The following is a 23,536-nucleotide window of genomic DNA, read 5'->3' as shown; positions in this document are numbered from 1 at the left end:
AAAAAAAATTGTGATTATAAAATTAGAACCGAAGTATGAATTGTAAAAAAAAAAAAAGCCCGGAGTACAAAAAATTTAGGAACTAGCTTTTGAACCCAATGGAAATTTAAGCCAAATTTTTACTATATTCCGGACTAAGAAATAATATGTATTTAATAAGTAAATAAAATCCAACTTAAAAGATCACACATATAATTTGACTCAACTCGACTATAATTGATATATGTTTCTTAGATCATGTTCTCTTTTAATCAATTTGGGCATTTATCTGCATTCCCCTCGTAAACTCAACAAAATATGGAATACTTGGACATCTATATCGATAAATGTAAAAAATTTTCATCCCATCATGAATATCTATCTTAGCAATATTTTTGAAAATACCAATGGTTCCTTCTCTAATAATTTGAGCGGCACCTTGGCTCGACACAAAGTTCCTCTTAAATAGGGGCCGATAAGTATATTATTGTGAAACTCAACTAAATGATCAAATTGCAAACAATTTAATTTTTAAGTAAAGGTCGTAAAAAGTTAGCATGTTAAGAAAACGCTCGGAGAATTTACAAAGTAACGTGGTAAAATAAATAAATAAGTAAATAAGTAAATGTCAATGGGTTTCAATTCCGTCGAGAAAACCTAAAATAAATAAATAGGTCGGATGAGGAAGAACTAATTCATATTCTTCTGTTCGCAGTAAATCTCAGGATTCGGTTCAATTCTGTGGTTGGATTCGTAAAAGTTATCTCTCCTTTCGCTTTACTTCGCTTCTTGGAATGGACGAAAATGGCGACGATCCCTTTGCCTCACTCGCCCACTTCTGTACCATTTCTGACTCGCAAGAGGAATTCTTGCGTCGCTGCCCCTTTGCCGGCGATGCCTCTGCCTTTACTGACTCCCAAGGGTTTCCCCTTCACCCTCCTGGTGTTTTCATGGCTTCCCTCCCTCAGAGCTTCGAACAGAGACAACAAATCGCCCCTCAGGCTCAGGATGCCTACCAGACTCCACCTGAACAGTCGGCGCCCGCGGCCTCCGGCGGACACCAATCCCTGCCGGTGGATGATCCTGCTCGTCAAGATTCGGTGGCGGTAGCCGGCGGTGCTGAGGTGGTTGGATCAATAGGCGATGCTACTGCGATTGATTTGGGGAAGGATACTGACCTAGGGTTTCAATTGGAAGTTCAATCGACGCGACGAATTGCTGAAATCGAAAATACCGGGGTTTGTAGAAGCGAGATTCCGGAGTCTGAACCGGCATCGAAAAGGTTGAAATTGTCCAAGGAACCATTGGGTACACCCTCTTCTGGACCAATCGTAGGAGAAAAACCACTGGTTGATCTCGATTCGACGAAATCCGGCGAAGAATCAAAACTCATGGACGAAACGACTGAGAAATTGGTGAGGGAAAACAACGGCGATCAATGTAGGCGCGTGCTGCCATCATCAATCAATGGAGCAAAGGGGAACGCAGAGAAGAAGACGAAGGAGAGCGATGCAACGCGATCTGGTAACTCTGGAAAGCCCATGCCCATAGTTTTGGAAATATTAAAGATGATTGGAGATGAAGAAGGTGAAGAAGACGATAGTTTGGCAAATCTGAGTATATTGGACATTGTAATGCGTCGTGGAATGACATTTCCACGGCCGTGTTGGTGGCCGGAGGGGCAGGATTTCAGCTTCAAGTAAATGCGATTGCAGATTGCAGATAATTATATTATATTAGCAGTTGGAAGAAGACTTCCTTTTGGAAATTAAGCAGTTCTAAGCTGAAGAAAATGTATTTTGTTTCTTAGATGCTCTGCTCTGAATACGTTGTTTTTGGGTATAGTTGAAGGAGAGAAGATCAGTGAATGTATTGGTTTGTATTTTGTGGAGACTTTCAAAGATGTAAATTATTTTGTTTCTCTCCATTCCCCCCCCCCCCCCCCCCCCCCCCCCCCCCCCCCCCCCCCCTTTTCTGCTTGGTTTTATAGTTTAATGCATTGTGTTTCACGGAGAATAAGCTTAAAACTTAAAACAGAAATGCCTGAAGAATTAGTTGATGGTCAATTTCCGAATGTTGTAGTATAATGTAACAATAGGTTAAATATAAAACAAATGAAATGGATATCACAAATCAGAGTGGCGCAGCGGAAGCGTGGTGGGCCCATAACCCACAGGTCCCAGGATCGAAACCTGGCTCTGATAGAAAGTTTGGTTTTTTTTTTGTTTTCAAATTGAGCTACACAGGTCCAGTATAGGCCCACATCACATATCCAATGTGTTTGTCGTCTGCGTTGGACTTTGGACGGAGCTCCGCTTCGAAAACCCAAATCGAGATCACTGTCCCTTCCGTTCCCATTTCAGAATTTTACTCCACAATCCGAAAGTCTGCAGTTTTCATTTTTCCCTTCCATCTTTTTGTCCAAGATCACAACTTCCCCTTGCAGCAATCGAGCTTTACTCTATGGAATGGAATCGATTTCATTCATTTCTCAGATCTCTCGTCTTTCGCCAATTACCAGCCCTACAATCATGAATTTCTAGCACAAATTCCCATTGCAGACATTAGAGTGAGCAGCTTCGTTTGTATCAATGGCGGGTTCCTCTCTCATGGAAACTCTCTTCCAGCGAACTCTGGATGACCTTATCAAAGGCCTCCGCCTCCAACTCATAGGAGAGTCTGCTTCCATTTCGAAGGCCATGGACGAGATTCGGCGCGAGATCAAATCTACCGACCCTCAAACTAAGTCCACGGCTCTCCAAAAGCTCTCTTACCTCAACTCCCTCCACGGCGTCGATATGAACTGGGCTGCTTTCCATGTCGTTGAGGTTATGTCATCTTCTCGCTTCATCCAAAAGAAGATCGGCTACCTCGCTGCCTCCCAATCGTTTCATGAAGCCACCCCTGTTCTCCTCCTCATCACCAACCAGCTCCGAAAAGATTTAACTAGCACCAATGAATTCGAGGTCAGTCTTGCTCTTGATTGTTTGTCGAGAATTGCAACTGTTGATCTTGCTAGAGACTTAACCCCTGAGATTTTTACATTGCTGTCGAGTAGTAAGGTCTCTGTTAGAAAGAAGGCAATTGGTGTGGTTTTGAGGGTTTTTGGGAAATTCCCAGATGCTGTTAGGGTGTGTTTTAAGCGTTTGGTTGAGAATTTAGATAGTTCGGATCCTCGAATTTTGTCAGCAGTTGTTGGGGTCTTTAGCGAGCTTGCTTCCCAGGACCCTAGATCTTATCTTCCATTGGCACCCGAATTTTATAGGATTTTGGTCGATAGCAAGAACAATTGGGTGCTAATTAAGGTGCTGAAGATATTTTCAAAGTTGGCTCTACTAGAGCCAAGATTGGCTAGGAAAGTTGTTGAACCTATAACTGAGCATATGAGAAGAACGGGGGCGAAGTCATTGTTGTTTGAGTGCATTAGGACTGTGGTTACTAGCTTGCCTGACTTTGAATCGGCAGTTAAACTTGCGGTTGAGAGAACTCGAGAGTTTTTGGTTGATGATGATCCAAATTTGAAGTATCTTGGATTGCATGCTCTTTCAATCCTTGTGCCAAAACACTCGTGGGCCATTTTGGAGAACAAAGAGATCGTAATCAAGTCTTTGAGTGATGTGGATCCAAATGTTAAACTTGAGTCCTTGCGGCTTGTGATGGCTATGGTTTCTGAGAGTAATGTAGCTGAAATCTGCAAAGTTTTGGTGAATCTTGCTCTTAAATCTGATCCTGAGTTCTGTAATGAAATTCTGGGATCCATCTTGGCCACATGTGGGGAAAATGTATATGAAATTATCATCGATTTTGATTGGTATGTGTCACTTCTTGGTGAAATGTCGAGGATCCCGCATTGCCGAAAGGGGGAGGAAATTGAAAATCAGCTTATAGATATTGGTATGAGGGTCAAGGATGCAAGGCCTACTCTTGTCATGGTCAGCCGCGATCTGCTTATTGATCCGGCATTGCTTGGTAATCCTTTCATGCATAGGATACTATCGGCTGCTGCTTGGGTGTCAGGGGAATACGTGCAATTTTCGGGCAAGCCATTTGAACTCCTAGAGGCACTGTTACAGCCTCGCAGTAATCTCTTGCCACCATCTGTTAGAGCAGTCTATGTTCAGTCAGCGTTTAAGGTGTCAATCTTTTGTTTGAATTCTTACATTCAAGAGCAAAACATTGACTCCTCTCCATATGCTGATAATTTGGTAGAGAGTAGTTCAGAATCTCTTTCTGCAAGGGAATGCCAAGAGGCTTCTGCTTTAGCACCATACGATACTTCTGATATTCGTGAACAGGTTGAGGAGTTCAACCCAAGGGGGTCTAATCAACCACTGAAAGTTACTTTCTCTGAAATTGATAAGGAGACCCTGTCCCGTGTCGAGACATGTACATCTGCATCGTTAGAGGATAATAGTTCACCTCTTGGATCGATTGTCGAATTGTTCAATTTTGTTCAATTTTCTTTGGGCCCTTTAACGTGGAGCCAGGATGTTGAATTACTTGAGAGATCTAGAAACTTGCTCAGTTTGATTGAGTTAATTAGGCAACAGATTCCTGATGGTCTAAATCAAAAATATGGAAGTTCAGAAATGAAACTTGCTGAAATCTCCAAAATAACTGAACTGATTCTTGATGCCTTCTCTGACGACTTTGGTCCGATCTCAATAAATGCTCAAGAAAGGGTTCCAATACCTGAAGGATTGGTACTCAAGGAGAATCTTGATGACTTGGAAACGATATGCAGTGATATTCAGCTACCAGAAGGCTCCTTTTCTTTTGGAAGTTCTCTCCATGAGGAAAAGGTTGATTCATCTATATTTTCTCAACAGAGCCAGCAGGAATCTGAATCATCAAATGCAACCACATCTCTTCTCTCCGAGCACCGGAAGCGACATGGACTGTATTATCTTCCATCAGATAAGACTGATGATGTCTCCAATGATTATCCACCGGCAAACGAACTCAAGTTAGACGATAATCTGGATGATGATGCTGCCCATCTTGTCAAGCTTGCAGAACGGTCACTGGCATTAAAGAAAAAGTCTAATTCAGCTAAGCCTAGGCCTGTGGTGGTGAGGTTGGATGAAGGAGATGAATTGCCCATTACGAGGAAGAAGCCCCAGTCGAAGGATGATTTGCTTTCTGATGCAGTACGTGACGTTCTTGTAGGCAGCAATGCGAGGCCTACTTCCTCACAAACAAACCAATCTTCCAAGCCCTCTAGCAGGAGAAAAGGAAAGGAGAAACAAAATGCTGATGATCCTTCTGAGTCAAAAGAAAATCTGGGTGATCTTGAAGAGCAATTCAATAAGATAGATACAAGTTCAAGAAGAACACATCGACATCATGCAAAAGATGGCAAACAATCAAGTCTAGAAAAGAGTAGTGAGAAAAAGGATCAAGTTCATAAGAAAGGCAAGCGAACGAGTAGTCAGCGGCACGGTAGGCATAAAGCTAAACAAAGTGGGGATGCTCCATTACCTGTGGCTTCACAGACGGTTATACCCGATTTCCTTCTATAGCTCTAAAAACCCGAATCAGATTCTCCGCATAAAGTCCCGGCATCAATGACTGGTTTGATTTCCCAATTCTGAAGTGCCATGGTTAGTTCTGCTGTAAAAATTTGTTGATTTTTTGGTCAATGTCTGGGGTGCTTTTAGATTCATTTTGTTACAGAATGGAGGTCCATTTCAGAAACAGAGTTTCAAATTTGAGATCATCTGGTTTCTGGTATTAATATGAAACATTTTTGTTAATTTGTGTATATATTATGGAGTGGTGGTTTCAAATTTAACACAGTGCATCATGTTAAACTTTGAGCTGTTTTAGTTGATGACAAGCGGACAGCCATGGCTGGAGAGATTTGAGCTTCATTAATCTTCGAAGCAAAACATCACTCCTTCCAAACAAAGGCATTTATACTAAAAACAAATCATGTCTGAGTTGTCAGGTTTTGCATCAAGTACTAGGAAAGAGATAAGTAATTTGTTTCCTAAGTTGAGAGCAACTAAGGAAAAACAAAAGGAAGAACGTGGTGAATCCTTAAAATGATGGAAGAGCGTGAATGAAGGGTCAAAGTAAACCACTTGGAAATGGGAAGGAAGACTTTAGAGAGTTAAAATTAATCCCATTCAATACTCACTAATCATATGTTATAAATACACAACTTGCTGCTTAATGATGGATCTAATTGCTTGATTTTAGCCAGTTCATATTTCTAAGGTTTTACCATCGAGGTGATACCCATATTTTTAAATGTATCATCAAAAGATGAGCATATAATTTTGTGATTTTTCCCTCATAAAAACAATATTTTAGTAGACCATGAAAGTTTTGTTAAAAAGTCAAACTATGTGCGAATTGCACCTGGAACATAAAATGCAATATAACTTACAAGTAGATCAATACAAAAATAGGCAAGTTTTTTCCTTTGACACAAAAAGTGAACATTTTTTCAATGAATTTTATATTCGATATGACTACTTTCCTTTTAACCGTTAGATGTATGATGATATGACTACTTTCCTTTTAACCGTTAGATGCATGATCAAATTATCGTTTTTAATTTCTCTCTTGTATATCTAATAGTATTGGCCACATTGTTTTAGGCCATAATAGCATCGTCCTTATCTCATTTCTCTCGGTGTGCTCTTTCTATGGTATGTCTGCACTCATATTTATGCACTAATCACAAATAAAAATTTCAAAGCTGTGAAAAATATATATATATATATATTTTAATCATATTTTTCTCCCTTTCTTTTTCTTAATTGTCAAAATTTGATAGGTGATTCACGAAGATAACTACTCAACCTAATATTTTACAAAGTTTGTCCTTTTATGCATGGCCCTGTTTAAGACAAAGCCAAGAAAGAAGACTTTTGCTGAGAGGGTCACATGATAAGTCACTAACTTTCGGTTCAAGTTTTGCTCTGTAACTTGTTCCATAATCAAGAAATTAAACCTCCCAACTGATCTCTCTTCTCTCATCATCTTCTTCTTCCTCCTCTTCTGTAAGCTTTGAGAAGAGGCCAAATGAAAATGGGCAATGAGCAGAACAAAAAGCATATTTCTGTGATCCCCAATTCCCCATCATCTCACTTGTCCCAAATCTTCCATTTTCTCTTCTTACTCATTGGCTTCTCCTTCGGAATCGCCATCAGTCTGAACATCAAGAGCTTCTCATCATTCACTTTCCACCTCCGTAACTTCTCCCTCCTCACACAACCGCCACCTCCACCACTTCAACTTCAACCGCCGCCGCCGCCGGTTGACTGCAAAACAAATTGCTTTATCGACCCGAATGTAGAGCCACCTCTGATGCACACAATGAATGATGATGAAGTGTTCTGGAGAGCTTCCATGGTTCCGCTGATCAAAGAGTTCCCATATGAACGTGTGCCAAAAGTTGCATTCATGTTTTTGGTGAAGGGGGCGTTGCCTCTGGCTCCTCTGTGGGAGATGTTCTTCAAAGGCCATCAACCGCTGTTTTCCATTTATGTTCACACTCATCCCTCCTATAATGTTTCTTCTTCGCTGCCTCTGAGCTCTGTCTTCCACGGAAGACGGATCCCAAGCCAGGTGAGCTCCCGTACCCTTTTTTTAATACAACAAATAAATGTGGAGACCGTTTATTAACCTAAGCAAAATAACATTCTATTATGTTTTTATTCTCCTAAAAACTAAATTAATGAATTAAAAGAGATTAAAGTTAAATTATAAATTTAGTCATTAAATTCCTGATTTGAAACTACAAATTTAGACTCTATCATTTAATTTTAAAAGTTTTAATTTAATTTTTATAGTTCGATCAAATCTCACAAATTATAACAATCCTTATTGTAAATCGTCCTTATTGTCTCAAATACATGAGATTTTCTATATTCGAACAATAATATGGTTTCATGCTGAATAACGACAGAGAAAAATAGATAGAATTTCATGTAGGTAAAAATAGTTTAGAGATGATTTACGAGGTTTGCCCAAACTATACCGATCAAATTAAAAATCTTAAAACTATAGAAATCAAATTAAAATTAACATCCAATTATACAGGATTAAATTAAAATTTTAAAACAATAAAATCAAATAGAAACTTAGCCAAAAACATAAGAATATATTTCTCACAAAAAAAAAAATTAGTTGGATTAAATTGTTAAAACCCTAGGGTAAGTTTATAATTTAACCACAATTTAAGAGTCAAAACTTTTAAAAAATAAAATATATATAAATTCAAAATTTTAAGTTAAACTTAAAAACAAAAAATGTAGAAGTGACTTGAAATGTGTACGGCGATTTTCAGGCAGTGGAATGGGGAAGGCCGTCGATGATCCACGCGGAGCGCCGCCTTCTGGCAAACGCCCTTCTCGATTTCTCCAACCAAAGATTCGTTTTACTCTCCGAAAGCTGCATCCCTCTCTACAATTTCACCACCATCTACAATTACCTCATCAACTCCGAATACTCCTTCGTCTCTTCCTACGACGATCCCAGAAAAATCGGCCGCGGCCGTTACAACCGCCGTATGTTCCCGGCCGTCACCCTCGCCGACTGGCGGAAGGGCTCCCAGTGGTTCGAGGCCGACCGGGCGGCGGCGCTGGACATCGCCTCCGACAGAACCTATTACCCAGTTTTCCGGGACCACTGCGCGCCGCCGTGTTACACGGACGAGCACTACATTCCCACGCTCCTCAATATTGTTTCGCCGGACCGGAGTTCGAACCGGAGCATTACCTGGGTAGATTGGTCCAAGAATGGCCCGCATCCCGGCAGATTCGGGAGGCGCCAGGTTTCGGTCGAGTTGTTGAACCGGATCCGGTTTGGTTTTAACTGTACTTATAATGATGCGAACGACACCGTTTCTCTCTGCTTTCTGTTCGCCCGGAAGTTTATGCCGGATTCTCTCCAGCCTCTGCTCAAGATTTGGACCTCTCTGTTGCAAGGTCTGCTTTAAATCACAAATAATTAATATACCATTTAATAAATTCGGATTTTTTAAACTTTTTACTTATATATACAAAATTTAGATTAATGTAATATGTATTTGAATTATACAGATGAAGAATAATGAGAGATACAAAAATTTTAAATTCGTGTAGGGTATTGTTGATTTTTATTTATAGGTTTGTGATTAGTAAATTTGTGTAATTTAAGGTAGAAATCCTTTTGGGAACTAGAATTCTTTCCTAAGTTGAAAACTGGTTAAAGACATATTTCATTTAAAACTATATGTATATTGGGAACTAGAACTCTTACTTAAATTGAAATCGGTTAAAGACATATTTCATTTAAAATTATATATATATATATATATATAATAAACTATATATATACATAGGGTATATATACAGGGGACGAATTTAAACTCATGATATCTTAATCAAAGATAGGTGCTATTTACACCGAGCTAATTAAGCTAATGTTTGATATTTTGTCCAAATTGTTTTAAATTATAATTTGTTTTTATACATGATTTTTTAACTCCGAGAAGGTCTCGTTCCAATAAAAATCTTTCAAATTTTCTAACTAGTTATGAATGAAGCAAGTTATATCATTTTTATTTTCAACCAAATGGAATTTATGTCATTAAAATTAAAAAAAAATATTTGATTGTAGAATTACAGAATTCGCAATGCTCTTCTTAATTAACAAATTTTGACGAAATTTGCAAAAGACAAAAAGGAATACATACTGATTTGGTGCTAGTCCAACATACTGATTACGTGACTTTCTTTCTATTAATAGAGAAGAAAAACTAATATATCTTTCCTTTTCTATTCTCTAAAATTTGAGGAACTAGACTCGAGGGTTCGATAGGCCTTAAAAAAAATCAAGAGAACGAGGTTAACCGAGTGGACTTGTCTCATAGATGAGGGTCTAAGGGACTCGACCCATAGGGTCAGCTTGACTGCTTGGGGCATCTATGGTGTATGACGACCCTACCTACAAACTTCATGTGTCGTGTCCAAGAGCCTTAGATGACTTATTCCGATTTATTAGATTTTTCTATGGTTTGCTGATAGGTTTGAGCGTTATTTCAGCCCTAGCATAACTCATCCATATTTATCCTTAAAATTCAACATATCTTCCTAAGACAAAAGTTAAGATATCATGGACACCTTTAAGATTTTCTTCGAGTACGTGCTAGGTAGTAGCCTCGAATATGTATACCAAAAATCATGATGGATCAATTAATTAATAGCGCTATTATTATCATTTGGGTTGTAGTTGTAGTTAATATTCGACAATAAAATAAATAATAATATATATGTTGTTTTATTGAATAAACATGTACCAAATTATACAAGCTTAGAGCTAGTTAGTGGTCAGCAACCTTCTTTTTCTTCTCTTCGGCCTCCCCCATTAAAAGTGTGAGATTATAACCCAACTACAGAAAAATTAATATCCAAGACTATGAATAAAATGATATTTGCCTTTGTCCACGCTCAGGCTTAATTAATTAAGCAGCAGCCGCATATGGCGGAGTCCACGGCGAAGCTCTTCCACGCCGTTCAACTCCACCTCACCACTGTTGTATCTCACTTTCTCGTCTTCGGCATAGGCTTAGCCCTAGGGATCACCTTTAATTTTTACGTCACGCGTTTCTCCTCCGCCTTCCAGCTCAACATCCAGCTGTCGCCACCAGCTCCTCCGCCGGCGCCGGTGATGGGGTTGAGGGAATTTTGGAGCCCGGAGCGCGTGGCCCACGAGATGAGCGACCAGGAGTTGCTGTGGAGGGCTTCGGTGGTTCCCCGGATCACAAAATTTCCGGTGAAGACGACGGCGAAGGTGGCGTTTATGTTTCTGAGCAGAGGGCCGCTGCCGTTGGCTCCTCTTTGGGAGCGATTCTTCCATGGAAATCAGGGATTGTACTCCATTTATGTCCATTCTGATCCTTCCTTCAATGGAACTCACCCCACAACTTCCGTCTTTTATGGCCGTACAATTCCTAGTAAGGTCAGTTTACTTACTGTCAAAACTTCCGTCATTTTTAAGAAATTTTTTTGGATATGGAAAGATATATATTATTTTGGATATGGGTTGGCATCAAAAGTTTTACAAATTAAAATCAAGAAAGTTTTAAATCACTCTTATGAATAGTGTAGCAGTATAATTCGTAGAAAAATAAAAACATTATGATGTAACGTGTAATTCGTCGAGGTTAGTTCAACTATAATTGAGGGAGAATTCATAAGTTCGAATGGTTAAACCATTTAAAAAAAAACATGTAATTCAGTTTTTCCAATATAATGCTTTTAAGGTGGATTAATTACAAGATCTGCCACAAACCATGCCTCCATTTCTGCTGGAGTACTTATAACAAAAATTTAATTAAATATAAACTGAATTCAATTCTTTAAAGAAAAAATAAATTAATACCGTTGGTATTATTTTGATTGAAATTTTTTGTTGGGTAGTTTCCTATTCCCATACTAAATTTTTTCAAATATGTATATATATATATATTAAAAAAAGCAACCTTCAATACATGATCTTAATCTTCAAAATATATATTAAAATATAGTTTTAGCACCTAAAATCTAATTTCATTTGTATTTTAGTCCCAAAGTTTATAAATTTCCTCCTTAGTCATCATATGACTCATTTAGATTGAAAATTTTTGTAGATAGATGTTCTTAATCTTCTTACTTATTTCCTTCTCTGGCTACTACACATCTTTTAATCCTATATTTTGTAAATTATTTAAATAAACAAAGATTAATTTAGATGTTAATGGAAAGAATTAAAAAAAAATGACAGGAGGTGGAATGGGGGCAGCCGAGCATGATGCAAGCGGAGCGGCGGCTGTTGGCGAACGCGCTGCTCGACTTCTCCAACCAACGGTTCGTCCTCCTCTCCGAGACCTGCATCCCCGTCTTCAATTTCACCACAGTCTACAACTACCTTGTGGGCTCGGCCCAAATCTTCGTCGAGTCCTTCGACTTACCAGGCCGGTTGGGCCGCCGACGCTACAGGCCCAACATGAAGCCCACAATCACAGAGGCCCAGTGGCGGAAAGGGTCCCAGTGGTTCGAAATGGACCGAGGGACGGCGACGGAGGTGGTGGCGGACCAGAAGTACTTCCCACTCTTCGAAAAGCACTGCCGCCCCAACTGCATATCGGACGAGCACTACTTGGCGACGGTAACGAGCATCCGGTTCGGGGGGAGGAACTCGAACCGGACGCTGACTTGGGCCGACTGGTCGAAACAGGGCCCTCATCCGGCCGGGTTCGAGAGCGGCAACGTCACGGTGGGGCTTTTGGAAAGGATCCGGAGCGGAAGCACGTGCGATTACAATGGAAATAAAAGTAGAATTTGCCATCTGTTTGCGAGGAAGTTCTTGGAAACTGCTTTGGATCGGCTGCTGGAACTTGCCCCTCCAGTCATGTTCTTTGCCTGACTTGACTTTTTCATTGACTTGGTAATGTAGATCAATTTCTTTCTAAGTTATTAACACTAGTCTTTACGTAGCTTCATTCCCTATATGTATATGTTTTCAATAATTTCTGTTTTTTTTTGTAGGGTAGGATTCATTTCAGATTAAAAAAAAGAGGCCCAAAGTTCACATTCTATTTTCAATTCATTTAAATATTTATACTCATTAACCATGTTCATATATTTCCAATACATAAAGCAATAGATTAATACCGCGAAGTACACTTAGTTTTTATAAAAAAGAATATTGAGAATTAGAATGAAATTATTACGAAACTCTCAGTAATTAAATTTAAAAGTTTAGAAAAGAAATAATTACGTTGGCTATATAAGATTTTATTTTTATTTTTAAATATATACACTATTTTTGAAAAGAATAAAAAGTGCTGTGTGGCCGGTCCGGTTTGAACGCGTATGAAACGGTTCGGAAGATTTAACTTGATTTGATCCAGTCCATCTAACAGCGTGTGGAAATACGGAAGCCGCATTGGACCCCACACTTTACTTTGTCTGGCAGTGGCAGGCTCCAAATGTACGGGAAATTTTGTAGTATATCCGCTGACGTAATCTTTCTTACGACGTGTAGGTCCGGCTCAACTTTTTTATGCCTCTCAAATGTCTAAATGCCGACAGGATTCTTAATGTCGTCCCGGACGGCGAACGAGACAAACCCGACGGAGTAAATCATTTTTCTTAATTCTTTCCTGGACTTTTAAACTCATTAAAATAGTTGTTTTTGTTGTAAAACTATGAAGTAAAATGAGCCAGTACGAATCACGAATAATTAAAAAATATGAGATTTGATAAAATATAAAACTAAAATTAGAAATTAAAATTGAAAATAGAAAAGATAAATTTAGAAAATGAAACATAAATTTCCTTTAGAAATTCAATATAGATTTTCCACCAAAATCCACTAAACTTTTCACTCACGAATGAACTATAAATTGCCACTACTTATAGGCAATTTGTATAACATAAGTGTTACAATTAGACACTAATAATTGGTAGAAAATAGACACAAGGGACATTGAGAATTAAGCACATAGATATGGATCAACTTGACACACACTTGAAGGACATTGAGCAAATAGAAGAAATTGACACATAAGGTTAGGATTATTTACACATATTCCTTTTTTACACCTAAGGTTGGGACATCTATTTTTTTTCTTTTGGTAAATCTGTATTATTTTTATGATAGTTATTTTTAATTATGTCTAAAATTATTTTCTAATTTCTTTATTCTAATTTTGAATTTCTCATTTTTTTAATTATATTAAATTACATTTTAGTCGTTATAATTTTTTTTAAATGTTAATCCATATAGAAAATGGAAGCTCAACTTCTTATTGTGCCAGCTATCTGGTTAGAAAGTAACAAGAATTACTAAATAAAATACTGTCAATTTCTTGTGCCACGTGTCCAGACAGCACGGGTTCCTCCTGCCCTTAAGTATTTATTTTTTCTTTTTTGGAAAAATGTATTTAAATCTTTTTTCACTCTCTTGTCTCTCTCATTCTCTCCCTCTCTGTCTCCCAGAGGAACGAACCTCTTCCGCCTCCGCCAAAGCCTCGCCGGAGATAGAGTGTGCAGATCTGCTTCTTCCCGATAGTCTCTCTCTCAAATACGAACGCAAGCACTCAGATCTGTATTTTTTTTTTTTTTTCATTTCTTCGATCAGATCGTGCGTGCAAAACTTCAGATCTGGTGCGTTCGTGGTGCGGTGTCAGATCAAAAGTTATGAAATCTGGTTCATCCACCTGATCTAGTCTAGTCGTTCGTGGTTCAGCTCCGGTTCACGCGTTCTTCAAGTACGGTGGCCGCCGACGGGGATCTGAGAGCGGCGGAGTATTAAGGTAGCTCATTAAGTATGATTAATAGATGGGCAGAGTTAATGTTAAACTAAGTGTGTTTTGCGTTGTAATTAGTTGGAGTACGGTTGGTTGTTTTGTAACTAATATTTGGTAATTCTGTTTACCATAGTGGCTCTTTGATCACCAAATGAGAATGAGGAAGTATTGGTGAATCGTGATCATTCTTGTTCTTGTTCTTGATGTGAATTCTATTTCATATTTCGGAGAGACGGATGGGGGAGAAAGACTGAGTATAAAATTTTTAAATATTTTTTCCACGTCAAAAAAAAAAAAATAAATAAATTTTGTTAAAAATTGTGCACAGAATAAATATTTTTTAAAAAATACCCATCAATTTTATATTACAGAACTTGGCACGGCAGACAACTGAATGGAAAATCAATAAAATTGAAAATTTTCCCAGCAACCATTCCTTTTATATCTCAAAGACAATACTTATTTTATCACTCAGAGTGGAAAAATACCGATTTTTTTAGTAGGATTATTGGGAGTGGGAGATTAAAACTTGTAATATTGGTTAAAAACATATGTCGATTATTTGTAGAAAAAAATTTTAGATTGAAAAAAAGATTAAAATATATTTTATTCAAAATACCCTAAAACAGACAATTTACAAATTTTTAGATTCATTCATAGCGATTTTGTTAAAAAAAGTTATATGTTTATTTTCTTATAATATTTTTTAACTTTCTAAAAAATATATTTTAATTATTAGTCGAATTTCAAAAAATAAAAGTATATGTATTTTTTTTAGAAATTATTTTAAGAAGTAGATAATACAATAAAGAAATACATAGGTAAAAATAGTTGTTTATGCAGAAGTATATACGAGCGGAGGAGTCTATTTTTTCTCGGAGGAGAAGGTCTAATAAATCAAGGTGATGACATGCAAAAAGAAACCGCAAAATGTTATTAGACTATATTAGTAATACAAATTTATTGTCAGTCAAATTTTGTATGATAGTTAAAGCGAACATAACTCAGTTATAATTGACAAATATGTTGGTTATGAGTTTGATCTCTCACCTCACTTGTTGTGTTGTGGTAAAAAAAAATTGTTCAATAAAATTAGTTGACATTCGTAAGTTTTTTTTTTTTTTTTCCAGACAGAGGAGTTGATCTTATAAGTAGAATTCAACATACCTAGAAAAGAAAAGATACGCATGAAACTTTATAAACCACGCTGGAATAAAATATTTATTAAAAAATTATGCTTTGCATATTATAATTAAGTTAGGAATTATTTGTTAAACAGGTATACAACCATAATCAGAAAAAGGGGAAAAGGACTAGATATTCAACCCATAATGATTCTTGTAACTGTTGCCTCAATCAAAGAAAGTTCCTAGAAATTTCTTCCATTTCAAACTTTACACACAAACCGGATTAAGTAGATCAGTAGGTCATAAAAAAATATTGAATCAACTTTAGGAATTGGATGGAATCGAGTAGCAGTTATAATATTCAAAGGTAGAATGAAAATAGTTTATTGTACCAAAAATCAAAGCTTTTTATCAAAGACTTGGATGAGAGAGAGAGTCGACTTTCGGGAGTTGACGCCAAGTCATCCAAATTAAATATAACTTTCTTCCATTTGAAACCCCATTGCAATTTCCTTGAACTTTCTCAGAAATTACTACTTCAATATTTTATTAATTTAATTCCGTATCTGCTCTTTCACATGGATTGCGGACTTCCCAACAACATGTCTCCTTCAATCTTTTTTTTTATTCGTTTCTTTTTTAAAGTAGGCGGCACTATATAAATTGAAGGATACTGATCCATGGCTGAACTAAATTGCCCTCTCTGGATTATTAAAAGAATTTAGAAATGGCGGCCAAGAGATTGTTCTGTGAAACAGAGTCGTGCTCGGATCAGCCTCCTGAGAAGCGTCCACGCCAAACTTTTGCTTCGTATGTGTATCACAATGGAGCTTTCTCATAAGTTCTTCTCCGATTGTTGTTCATTTGGTTAAAATAATTATGTGTCTAATTTTGGCAGGGTAATCGGAGAAGTTGTGATGGTGAATTCGCTCAGGAATTTGTCAAAGGCATTGGAACCGTTGCTCAGACGAGTGGTATTTCTAAATTTATATATATAAATGGAGTTCTGTAAAATTAATTTAGGGCTTTTGTTTTGATTGTGCGTAATTTTTGGGCGGACATGTGCAGGTGAATGAAGAAGTTGAAAGATGTTTAAATCGTTATACACGGCCATTGACGAGGGCTTCGTCGTTGAGGATTCAGGCTCTGGAGCCGTCCAGTTATCAGCTGGTTTTCCTGAATAAATTGCCTTCTAAAATTTTTACCGGAAGCAAAATTACGGATGTTGAAGGGCAGCCGCTTCGGCTCGTGCTCGAGGACGCCGGAGGAGATCCGGCGTCGCCGATGTGGCAGTCGGTCAAAATAGAAATTGTGGTTCTGGACGGCGATTTTCCGGCCGGTGATAGAGAATACTGGACGCCGGAGGAATTCAATGCTAGCATTGTGAAGGAGAGGTCTGGAAAGAGGCCGCTGCTTCACGGCGACATGAATATAACCCTCCGCCACGGCGCTGCAACCATCGGAGAAATTGAGTTCACGGATAACTCTAGCTGGATGCGGAGCAGGAAATTTAGGCTCGGAGTCCGAATTGTTTCCGGGTCGGACCGCGATAAGGGCATACGGATCCGAGAGGCTATAACCGACCCATTTGTGGTCAAAGATCACCGTGGAGAATGTGAGTATTCTAATGTTTTTTTAGATAATTAAATTAGTTATTTTTATTTTATTCTATTTTTATGGTATCTGCCCGTTTGGTAGGAAGCTATATTCGTTTTTTAAGCCAATAAGAAAATGAAGGGTTTTTCCTAAAACAAAATTAGAAATGTTATTTCTCAAACCAAACATCGCTTTCAAAATTCAACAAACCCATTTCGGCCTTTTCCATTCAACCTTCAACATACACAGCCGCCTCATATGCCCCAAAAAAAAAAAGATTTTCTTTTTAATATTAGAATAATGTTTCCCACGTAGGGTCTGTCCACCACTAAAATTTTTACCACTATATATTTAAAGAAAGAAAAAGAGAAAAAATCACTTCCTCTCTCCATTTTTATAGAGAGTTAGAAAAGTAGTACCCAAAAAAAAATATTATATATATATATATATATATATATATAGAGTTTAAAATTTTACAAAAATGATATTAATTACAAGCATGAGGTCAATTAAAAGTCACCTTTGTAACTTTTTTAATAAAAAAGTAAAATATAATAATATTTTTATACATACATATTTACTCAATTCTATTTGATAAATTTCTATTTTTTTCCAATCGGTCAAAAACTTAATAACTTAATGGTATACTTATTAAAGTATTTTCCATTACTATTATATATTAGAATAAAATTCAGGTTAAAATATTAGTTTATACCCGTACTTTCAATTTTGGTTCATTTTGTTCATGTGTTTTCAATTTTAGTTCATTTTAATCCTGTATTTTCAGAATGTTCATCTTGGTCCCTATATTTTTAAAAAGCGCCTTAATTTTATTCTTAATCTCATTTTTTTCTATCACAATTTCAACGCAATACTAAAATCAATATATTCTTAAAATATAAACATTATAGTTTTCATTATGCGTAAAATTTGTGTTAAAATTTTGCAAATAGAGACTAAAATGATCATTTTTTTAAAGTACAATAACTAAAATGAAAATTTTTAAATTACGGAAACTAAAAGAAGTAATTCTAAAAATGCATGTACCCAGACAATATTTTAACATAAAATTTAAAAGTTAAAGTTATGGTGGTTAAAAGAAAAAGAGAGTTAAATAAATATGATAGATTTAAAGATATGTTTTAAAAAACAAAATAGGACGCATGCTCTGTTTTCTCTTCATTTGCATATTTGTTTGATATTTTGGTTTTGGATGATTGAAGTGTACAAAAAGCATTATCCACCAATGTTGAACGACGAAGTATGGAGACTAGAAAAGATTGGCAAAGAAGGAGTGTTCCACAGAAAGCTAAGCAATCACAACATCAAGACAGTCCAAGCCTTCTTAAAGCTCTATACGATCGACCCACAAAAGCTAAGAACGGTGGGTAATTTAATTAATACACTCTTCTTTTATATCTCTCATTATAATTTTAATTAACAAGCTAAGCTAATTGGTTTTTAATTTGTTGTGTAGATTTTGGGAGTGGGAATGTCGGAGAGGATGTGGGAAGCAACTGTGAAACATGCAAAGACATGCGAATTGGGAAACAAGCTGTACATGTTTCGCGGACCAAGTTCCATAGTTTTCTTGAACGCCATTTGTGGAGTGGTTCGAGCTGTGCTGGGGGGACAAGTTTATTCATCTCGAGACCTCCACAATATTCCCGAGGTCCCCATTTTTTTCATCAATTAATTCATTATTAGCACCATTTTTTCTCTTCTTACATCAACTAATAATATTCCATTTTTACATAATAATATCATATAGGAATACATAAAGAGTTTGAGGAGAGAAGCATACGACAACTGGCACGCGCTACAAGATTTCGAACCGAATTCCAGGGAGATCTTGTTGCTAAAACAAGGTATATAGCTAGGCTAAATTTGGTTTATAATATTTTTATTGATTTGAAAGGGATTAATGAATGAATGATATATTATGTATGTTGTGTTGGATTGATATAGGAAACGAGGGATATGGGAATGAAGAAAGTGATTATGTAATGGAGAAATCAGCGTTTGAAAGTAGCTACGAGTTGATAAGTGGGCAATTACTTGAATGCCGAGATTGGGATTCCAATTCTTCGGATCAGTATAATATTGAGGGCAATTTTCACTGTAATTATGGGTAGCTGCTTCTTAAATCTTTCAAAGGATTTTGGAAATAAAATTGCCAACCAATTTCCGCACTCCATTTATGGACTACTACTCTTCTGTCCTCGCATTTTTATTTTAATTTCGTTTGTGTTTATTTTCGAATTTAAGCAATGCCAAATTCTTCTCTTTCTCTCCCTCCCTCCACGATCTCTCTCGTATATATAATATTATTTCCTCTAATTAGTTATGTATCTGTCATGCAGCAGAGCTTTGTATTAGTGGCACCAACAACCACCATAAACTGCTGCGCCTCCTTTTACTCTCCGCTTGCTTTTTATCTCCTATATATAACCGCGATAGGATATTGCAGAGAAACGGCCGGGATTTCAAATCAAAATATATGCGTAACATTAATGTAAATTAAAACCAATTTGTGCAGACTCTTTACTCTTAGTTACCAGCTTCTCTTCTTTTCACCTTCTTCCAACTTCCAACGGCTCTATTTTGTTTGATTTGCGGTCATCCTCCAACGGCTATATTTTTGGAGTTAAGCGGAATCCTTCTCTCATTGGCGTTCGAGCTAGGGAGTTGCTTTATTTGGAAGCTAAATTATTTACTTGCACTATTTCCTTTATCATTTACTTGTTTTTAAGAAAAGCAAGCCTATCATCAGTTACTGAATTAGCTGTCTTATGGTCCAATTTTGGATAAGATTTTACTTGTACTCAGTCACTAGTCATAAATAATACAGTTGGATGTACAATTACTCAAAGCAACCACCATTTTTTGATACTCTGTTCTTCCACCAACCGCCATCTTTTATACTCTGTAATTCCATGAAGGGTTAAATTGCAATATTTAATTTTTTCTATTATATCATTGTTTATCCTTTTCTTTCTCTCTTCTTTGTGCTAATATCATGATTTTGATTTGAGGTTAAAAAGATTAAATTTTAATAGCTGATTGTTATGAAATTAAAATTGCTAGAGGTTCATAGGAAAATAAAATTAAATAATGATGCAATAATAATACCTTTGGATTTATGATAGTTTTAGGTTGGGGTTAGGAATGGAGCAACATTAAACCTTTTTTCACGCTGGAAACTATGTATAAGAAATTTAAGAATTCTTGTTGTTTGGAATTGGGATAAAAGGAATTGGACGTCAACCAACCATTTGCACATAAAAGGTCGGATCTTTTAAGTATCCAAAAAAGGCTAGATGTTACGTAGGGGTAGGATAGTAATTTGAAATGAACAGTGATAGTCACCAAATGTTTACAAAACATAAAAATGGGGAGGGGGTATATTTCATAATAGGCCTTTGAAAAAGACTGTTACTGTTAAGCCCAAAAACTGAGGCCTCTTGGATGATACCAAGTGCAAAACCACGAGAGTTTAGACGTGGATGCGTGGTTGGTTTCTTATCCCTAACAAATGGTATATTAGAGTTTTAGGTTTTGCGCAAACCTATATTTTTTTAGGTGAACGCCAACATTTGCAGAGAGAAAGGAAGAATGACAAATAAGATTTATAGAGCATCATCGGCAACCAGTTCTCACGATTCTTGTGAGGCTTAGCAGCTATGGTGTTTAGAAATTAGGGCAGTCATTGCAGTGATTTCTAAAGAGCACCGTAGAAATAAAGGCTTCTTCCTTGAAGCAATTGCAACGTGCAAGTACTGAATCAGTTAAAAGGGCAATCAGTGAGAATGGTCGTTGACGTCTGAGCCGCTGGAGGTCCAAACAAGGCCGATTTTGGTGGAATGTGTAAGCCATCAACACTGCCTTCCAACATCGCCACCACATCACTCATCGACGGCCTCTCCTCCGGCAACGACTGAATGCAACACAGACCCACACCAATCAATTTTCTTGCTTTTTCTTCTTCTTCCTCGGTGTTGCCCCACCGTAGGCCACGCCCTCCATCTTTCTCACTCTCTGCAAGATCCTTGTATATCCAATCAGGAAACTGCTCTTCATTTTGGCTCTTTCTTTCACCCACCATCTGAAGAACCAACATCCCATAACTATAAACATCAGACTTGTGGGAGACCTTCCCAACATTTCTAAACATTACTTCCGGCGCCATGAATCCTGCCGTCCCCTTCATGCCCGTCACCGACACGTAACTCTCTGTAGCCCTGCATTGCTTGGCAAGCCCAAAGTCTGAGATCTTGGGGCAGAACTCATCGTCCAGAAGAATGTTGTGTGGTTTTATGTCAAAATGCACGATCCTTGTGCTGCAGCCGCGATGCAAGTAGTCTAACCCTCGAGCCACCCCCATAATGATGCTATAAAGCGTGTTCCAGTGCAACACCGCAACATCTTTTTCCTGCAACCCTTTGTTAAATATGTACTTATCTAATGACCCTTTTGGCATATACTCATAAATCAGAGCTCTTTTGTCGCGCTCGTAGCAGAAACCCAAGAGAGTGACTACGTTCACATGCGAAGTTCTGGTGATGCTAACAACTTCATTCATAAAATCTTGACCAGTTTGATCTCTGGATTCGTTCAAAAGTTTCACCGCCGCTTGGCGTCCATCCGGTAAAGTTCCTTTGTAGACGGTGCTAAATCCTCCCTGGCCAAGCTGGTTGTTGAAGGAGTCTGTGATTTTCTTTAGCTGTGAGTAACTGTACCGCTTGGGTGTTCGTGTGGAATATGTCTTTATAATTTCTTCAATGTTGTCTCTGTTTGATGTTTGAGATGTGTGGTAGATGAAGATGATGATGGAGATCATCAAAATGACGCATCCAGTAGCAATTGCAACTGAAGAAATTAAGGGTTTCAATTTACATGATCACAGCAAAACAATAACGCTATGCAGAAATGTGGTGATTGAATGGATCAAATAAGTAGCAGTAGTAAAAGGAAAATGAAGAGAGAGGAAGGTCGGTTCTGAAATTTTAGCAAAAGATGGAAGAAGCATGTAGTACCTATGATTAATGATTTTTTCTTCGACAAACTGGAAGACGTTCCTGCAAAAGAAAACATGAAGCATTTGGTTTTGTTGCTGTGAAGGAATAGATTTGAGATTTCATGGATGGATTTGTGATGTGTAGCTAAAATATATGCAATATTTAAACCTAGTTATATATATCAGTGTTATTGATTCCTTAACAACACAAAATCAGAATGAGGTCAACATGAAGAGACAGTATTTGGGTGTGAGTAGTTTAGATTGAGATTCAATGGAAAAGGTAATGAATAATGGTATTTGATGCAATGGAAGAAGGAGAATGAGACGTACTTGAAGGAGGAGGAGAAGGAGGAGGAGGAGTAGTAGGTAAGCAGCGGTAGGGATGTGCATCTCCGCCTGCACAAGTGCAGTAAAATGCGTACGTCGCGTTTCCTCCGCAAATTCCGCCGTCGTCATTGCATACTTCGCAGGCAATCGTATACCACTTCTTCTCCTGGAAGTAACTCACAAAGAACCCTTGTCTCACGGAGTTCTCCAGCACCGCCGTCCTGTTATTTCCACCTTCCCCTGTCAAGCTATCCGCCGTAACATTGATGTTCATTTCACACACTTGGCCTTCCAAATTTAGTGTCAAATTCGCATCCATTGGTCCAAACCCATAATTCACTCTCCCCTCCTTTTCCCCCCCACACCAGAATCTGTAACTCTCCGAAATTCCCTTTTGCACCGAGCAATTGTACCACAGGGAGATATTATTCCCACTGTTCCAAAAATTTTCGAACGGATATCCCAATTCCGGAATCCCACTCCCAGTTTTCATCTGATTTTTGGGGCATACACTCTCGGACACGTCTGATCTTGCGATCCTCATTCCATTATACGACTGCTCTATTTCCAGAACGTTATACTCCACAGAATTGATTTCAATAGTGGTGGTTCGCTTGTTTTTGCATTTGAGCTCCAATTCTCGCCGCCCGCACAATTCCGGCCTCTCATTTCCCCAAAATGGATACGTGATGTTAACCAATTCTCCGCAATTGTAACTCACACTGCAAGCTTTAAATTCATCGAGGGCGTCTTCGCTGAAACATGGCAAAAAATTAAACGCCATCAAGGAGATGAACAACAAGTCACTGATCATTTTCAGGAGCTAGCAGACAGACATGATCAGCTAACAATTTTCTATTCTTTGCCGACAGTGATACATTAACAAAATAGAAGTCAGAGCTTCTGTGTAATGATTCGGTCAACGGAATGATATAAAATGGATCAATGGCAATCCCTCTCGCTCAACCACTCCAGCTAAGTAAGTTGTTTAAACAGATTAAAATTCCTCCCATCAAAATCAAACCATGTAAATTTGAATCAGTCAATTGTTTAGCTCAGGAAAAGCAATATTCGAATCTGAGTCATTGACCAGGGAGACCAGACCTGCAGCGACGTGGAACTTTCCAAGCTTCAACTTTCGTAAGGATTATTGAGATGTAAAAAGTAAAAACCCGTTCATCCTGCGTAGTAATGGAA

At 37.7% G+C, this 23,536-nt stretch overlaps 6 protein-coding genes across 7 annotated transcripts; 5 read left to right on the top strand and 1 right to left on the bottom strand.

Annotated features, from left to right (window-relative positions):
* The first annotated feature begins 618 nt into the window (after positions 1–618).
* Positions 619–1,900, top strand: LOC148212600 (uncharacterized). Its single transcript, XM_088121463.1, has one exon. It carries the CDS (start codon positions 774–776, stop codon positions 1,680–1,682), a length of 909 nt encoding a protein of 302 aa, XP_087977589.1. The 5' UTR covers positions 619–773; the 3' UTR covers positions 1,683–1,900.
* Positions 1,901–2,255: 355 nt separating this feature from the next.
* On the top strand, positions 2,256–5,773 carry DELTA-ADR (delta-adaptin). The gene has a single exon (XM_022281732.2). The coding sequence runs from the start codon at positions 2,571–2,573 to the stop codon at positions 5,499–5,501; it is 2,931 nt and encodes a 976-aa protein (XP_022137424.1). The 5' UTR covers positions 2,256–2,570; the 3' UTR covers positions 5,502–5,773.
* Positions 5,774–6,808: 1,035 nt separating this feature from the next.
* On the top strand, positions 6,809–9,068 carry LOC111008944 (glycosyltransferase BC10-like). The gene is made up of 2 exons (XM_022281826.2): positions 6,809–7,560; positions 8,282–9,068. The coding sequence occupies exons 1-2, from the start codon at positions 7,015–7,017 to the stop codon at positions 8,930–8,932; spliced, it is 1,197 nt and encodes a 398-aa protein (XP_022137518.1). The 5' UTR covers positions 6,809–7,014; the 3' UTR covers positions 8,933–9,068.
* Positions 9,069–10,257: 1,189 nt separating this feature from the next.
* On the top strand, positions 10,258–12,614 carry LOC111009028 (glycosyltransferase BC10-like). Its single transcript, XM_022281937.2, has 2 exons — positions 10,258–10,935; positions 11,740–12,614. The coding sequence occupies exons 1-2, from the start codon at positions 10,456–10,458 to the stop codon at positions 12,379–12,381; spliced, it is 1,122 nt and encodes a 373-aa protein (XP_022137629.1). The 5' UTR covers positions 10,258–10,455; the 3' UTR covers positions 12,382–12,614.
* Positions 12,615–15,975: 3,361 nt separating this feature from the next.
* On the top strand, positions 15,976–19,901 carry LOC111009087 (protein SAR DEFICIENT 1). 2 transcript variants are annotated; one of them, XM_088121984.1, is made up of 7 exons: positions 15,976–16,206; positions 16,295–16,370; positions 16,465–17,011; positions 18,216–18,376; positions 18,470–18,664; positions 18,764–18,860; positions 19,359–19,901. In XM_088121984.1, the coding sequence occupies exons 1-7, from the start codon at positions 16,124–16,126 to the stop codon at positions 19,514–19,516; spliced, it is 1,317 nt and encodes a 438-aa protein (XP_087978110.1). In that variant the 5' UTR covers positions 15,976–16,123; the 3' UTR covers positions 19,517–19,901. The 2 variants fall into 2 exon arrangements, with proteins under 2 accessions (XP_087978110.1, XP_022137727.1); XM_022282035.2 differs by lacking the exon at positions 19,359–19,901 and adding an exon at positions 18,961–19,189 and having other exon boundaries at positions 15,981–16,206.
* A 686-nt stretch (positions 19,902–20,587) lies between these two features.
* LOC111008665 (LEAF RUST 10 DISEASE-RESISTANCE LOCUS RECEPTOR-LIKE PROTEIN KINASE-like 2.4) lies at positions 20,588–23,417 on the bottom strand. Its single transcript, XM_022281416.2, has 3 exons — positions 22,343–23,417; positions 22,029–22,070; positions 20,588–21,861 (listed from the first exon to the last, which is right to left on the bottom strand). The coding sequence occupies exons 1-3, from the start codon at positions 23,151–23,153 to the stop codon at positions 20,777–20,779; spliced, it is 1,938 nt and encodes a 645-aa protein (XP_022137108.1). The 5' UTR covers positions 23,154–23,417; the 3' UTR covers positions 20,588–20,776.
* Positions 23,418–23,536: the final 119 nt, after the last annotated feature.

The sequence above is a fragment of the Momordica charantia genome (genome assembly GCF_013281855.1).
Source record: "Momordica charantia cultivar OHB3-1 chromosome 3 unlocalized genomic scaffold, Mcharantia_2.0 BLBB01000003.1, whole genome shotgun sequence".
Taxonomy (NCBI): Eukaryota; Viridiplantae; Streptophyta; class Magnoliopsida; order Cucurbitales; family Cucurbitaceae; genus Momordica; species Momordica charantia.
Note: the sequence above shows the minus strand (reverse complement) of the source record. Positions and strands in the feature narration are given on the sequence as shown.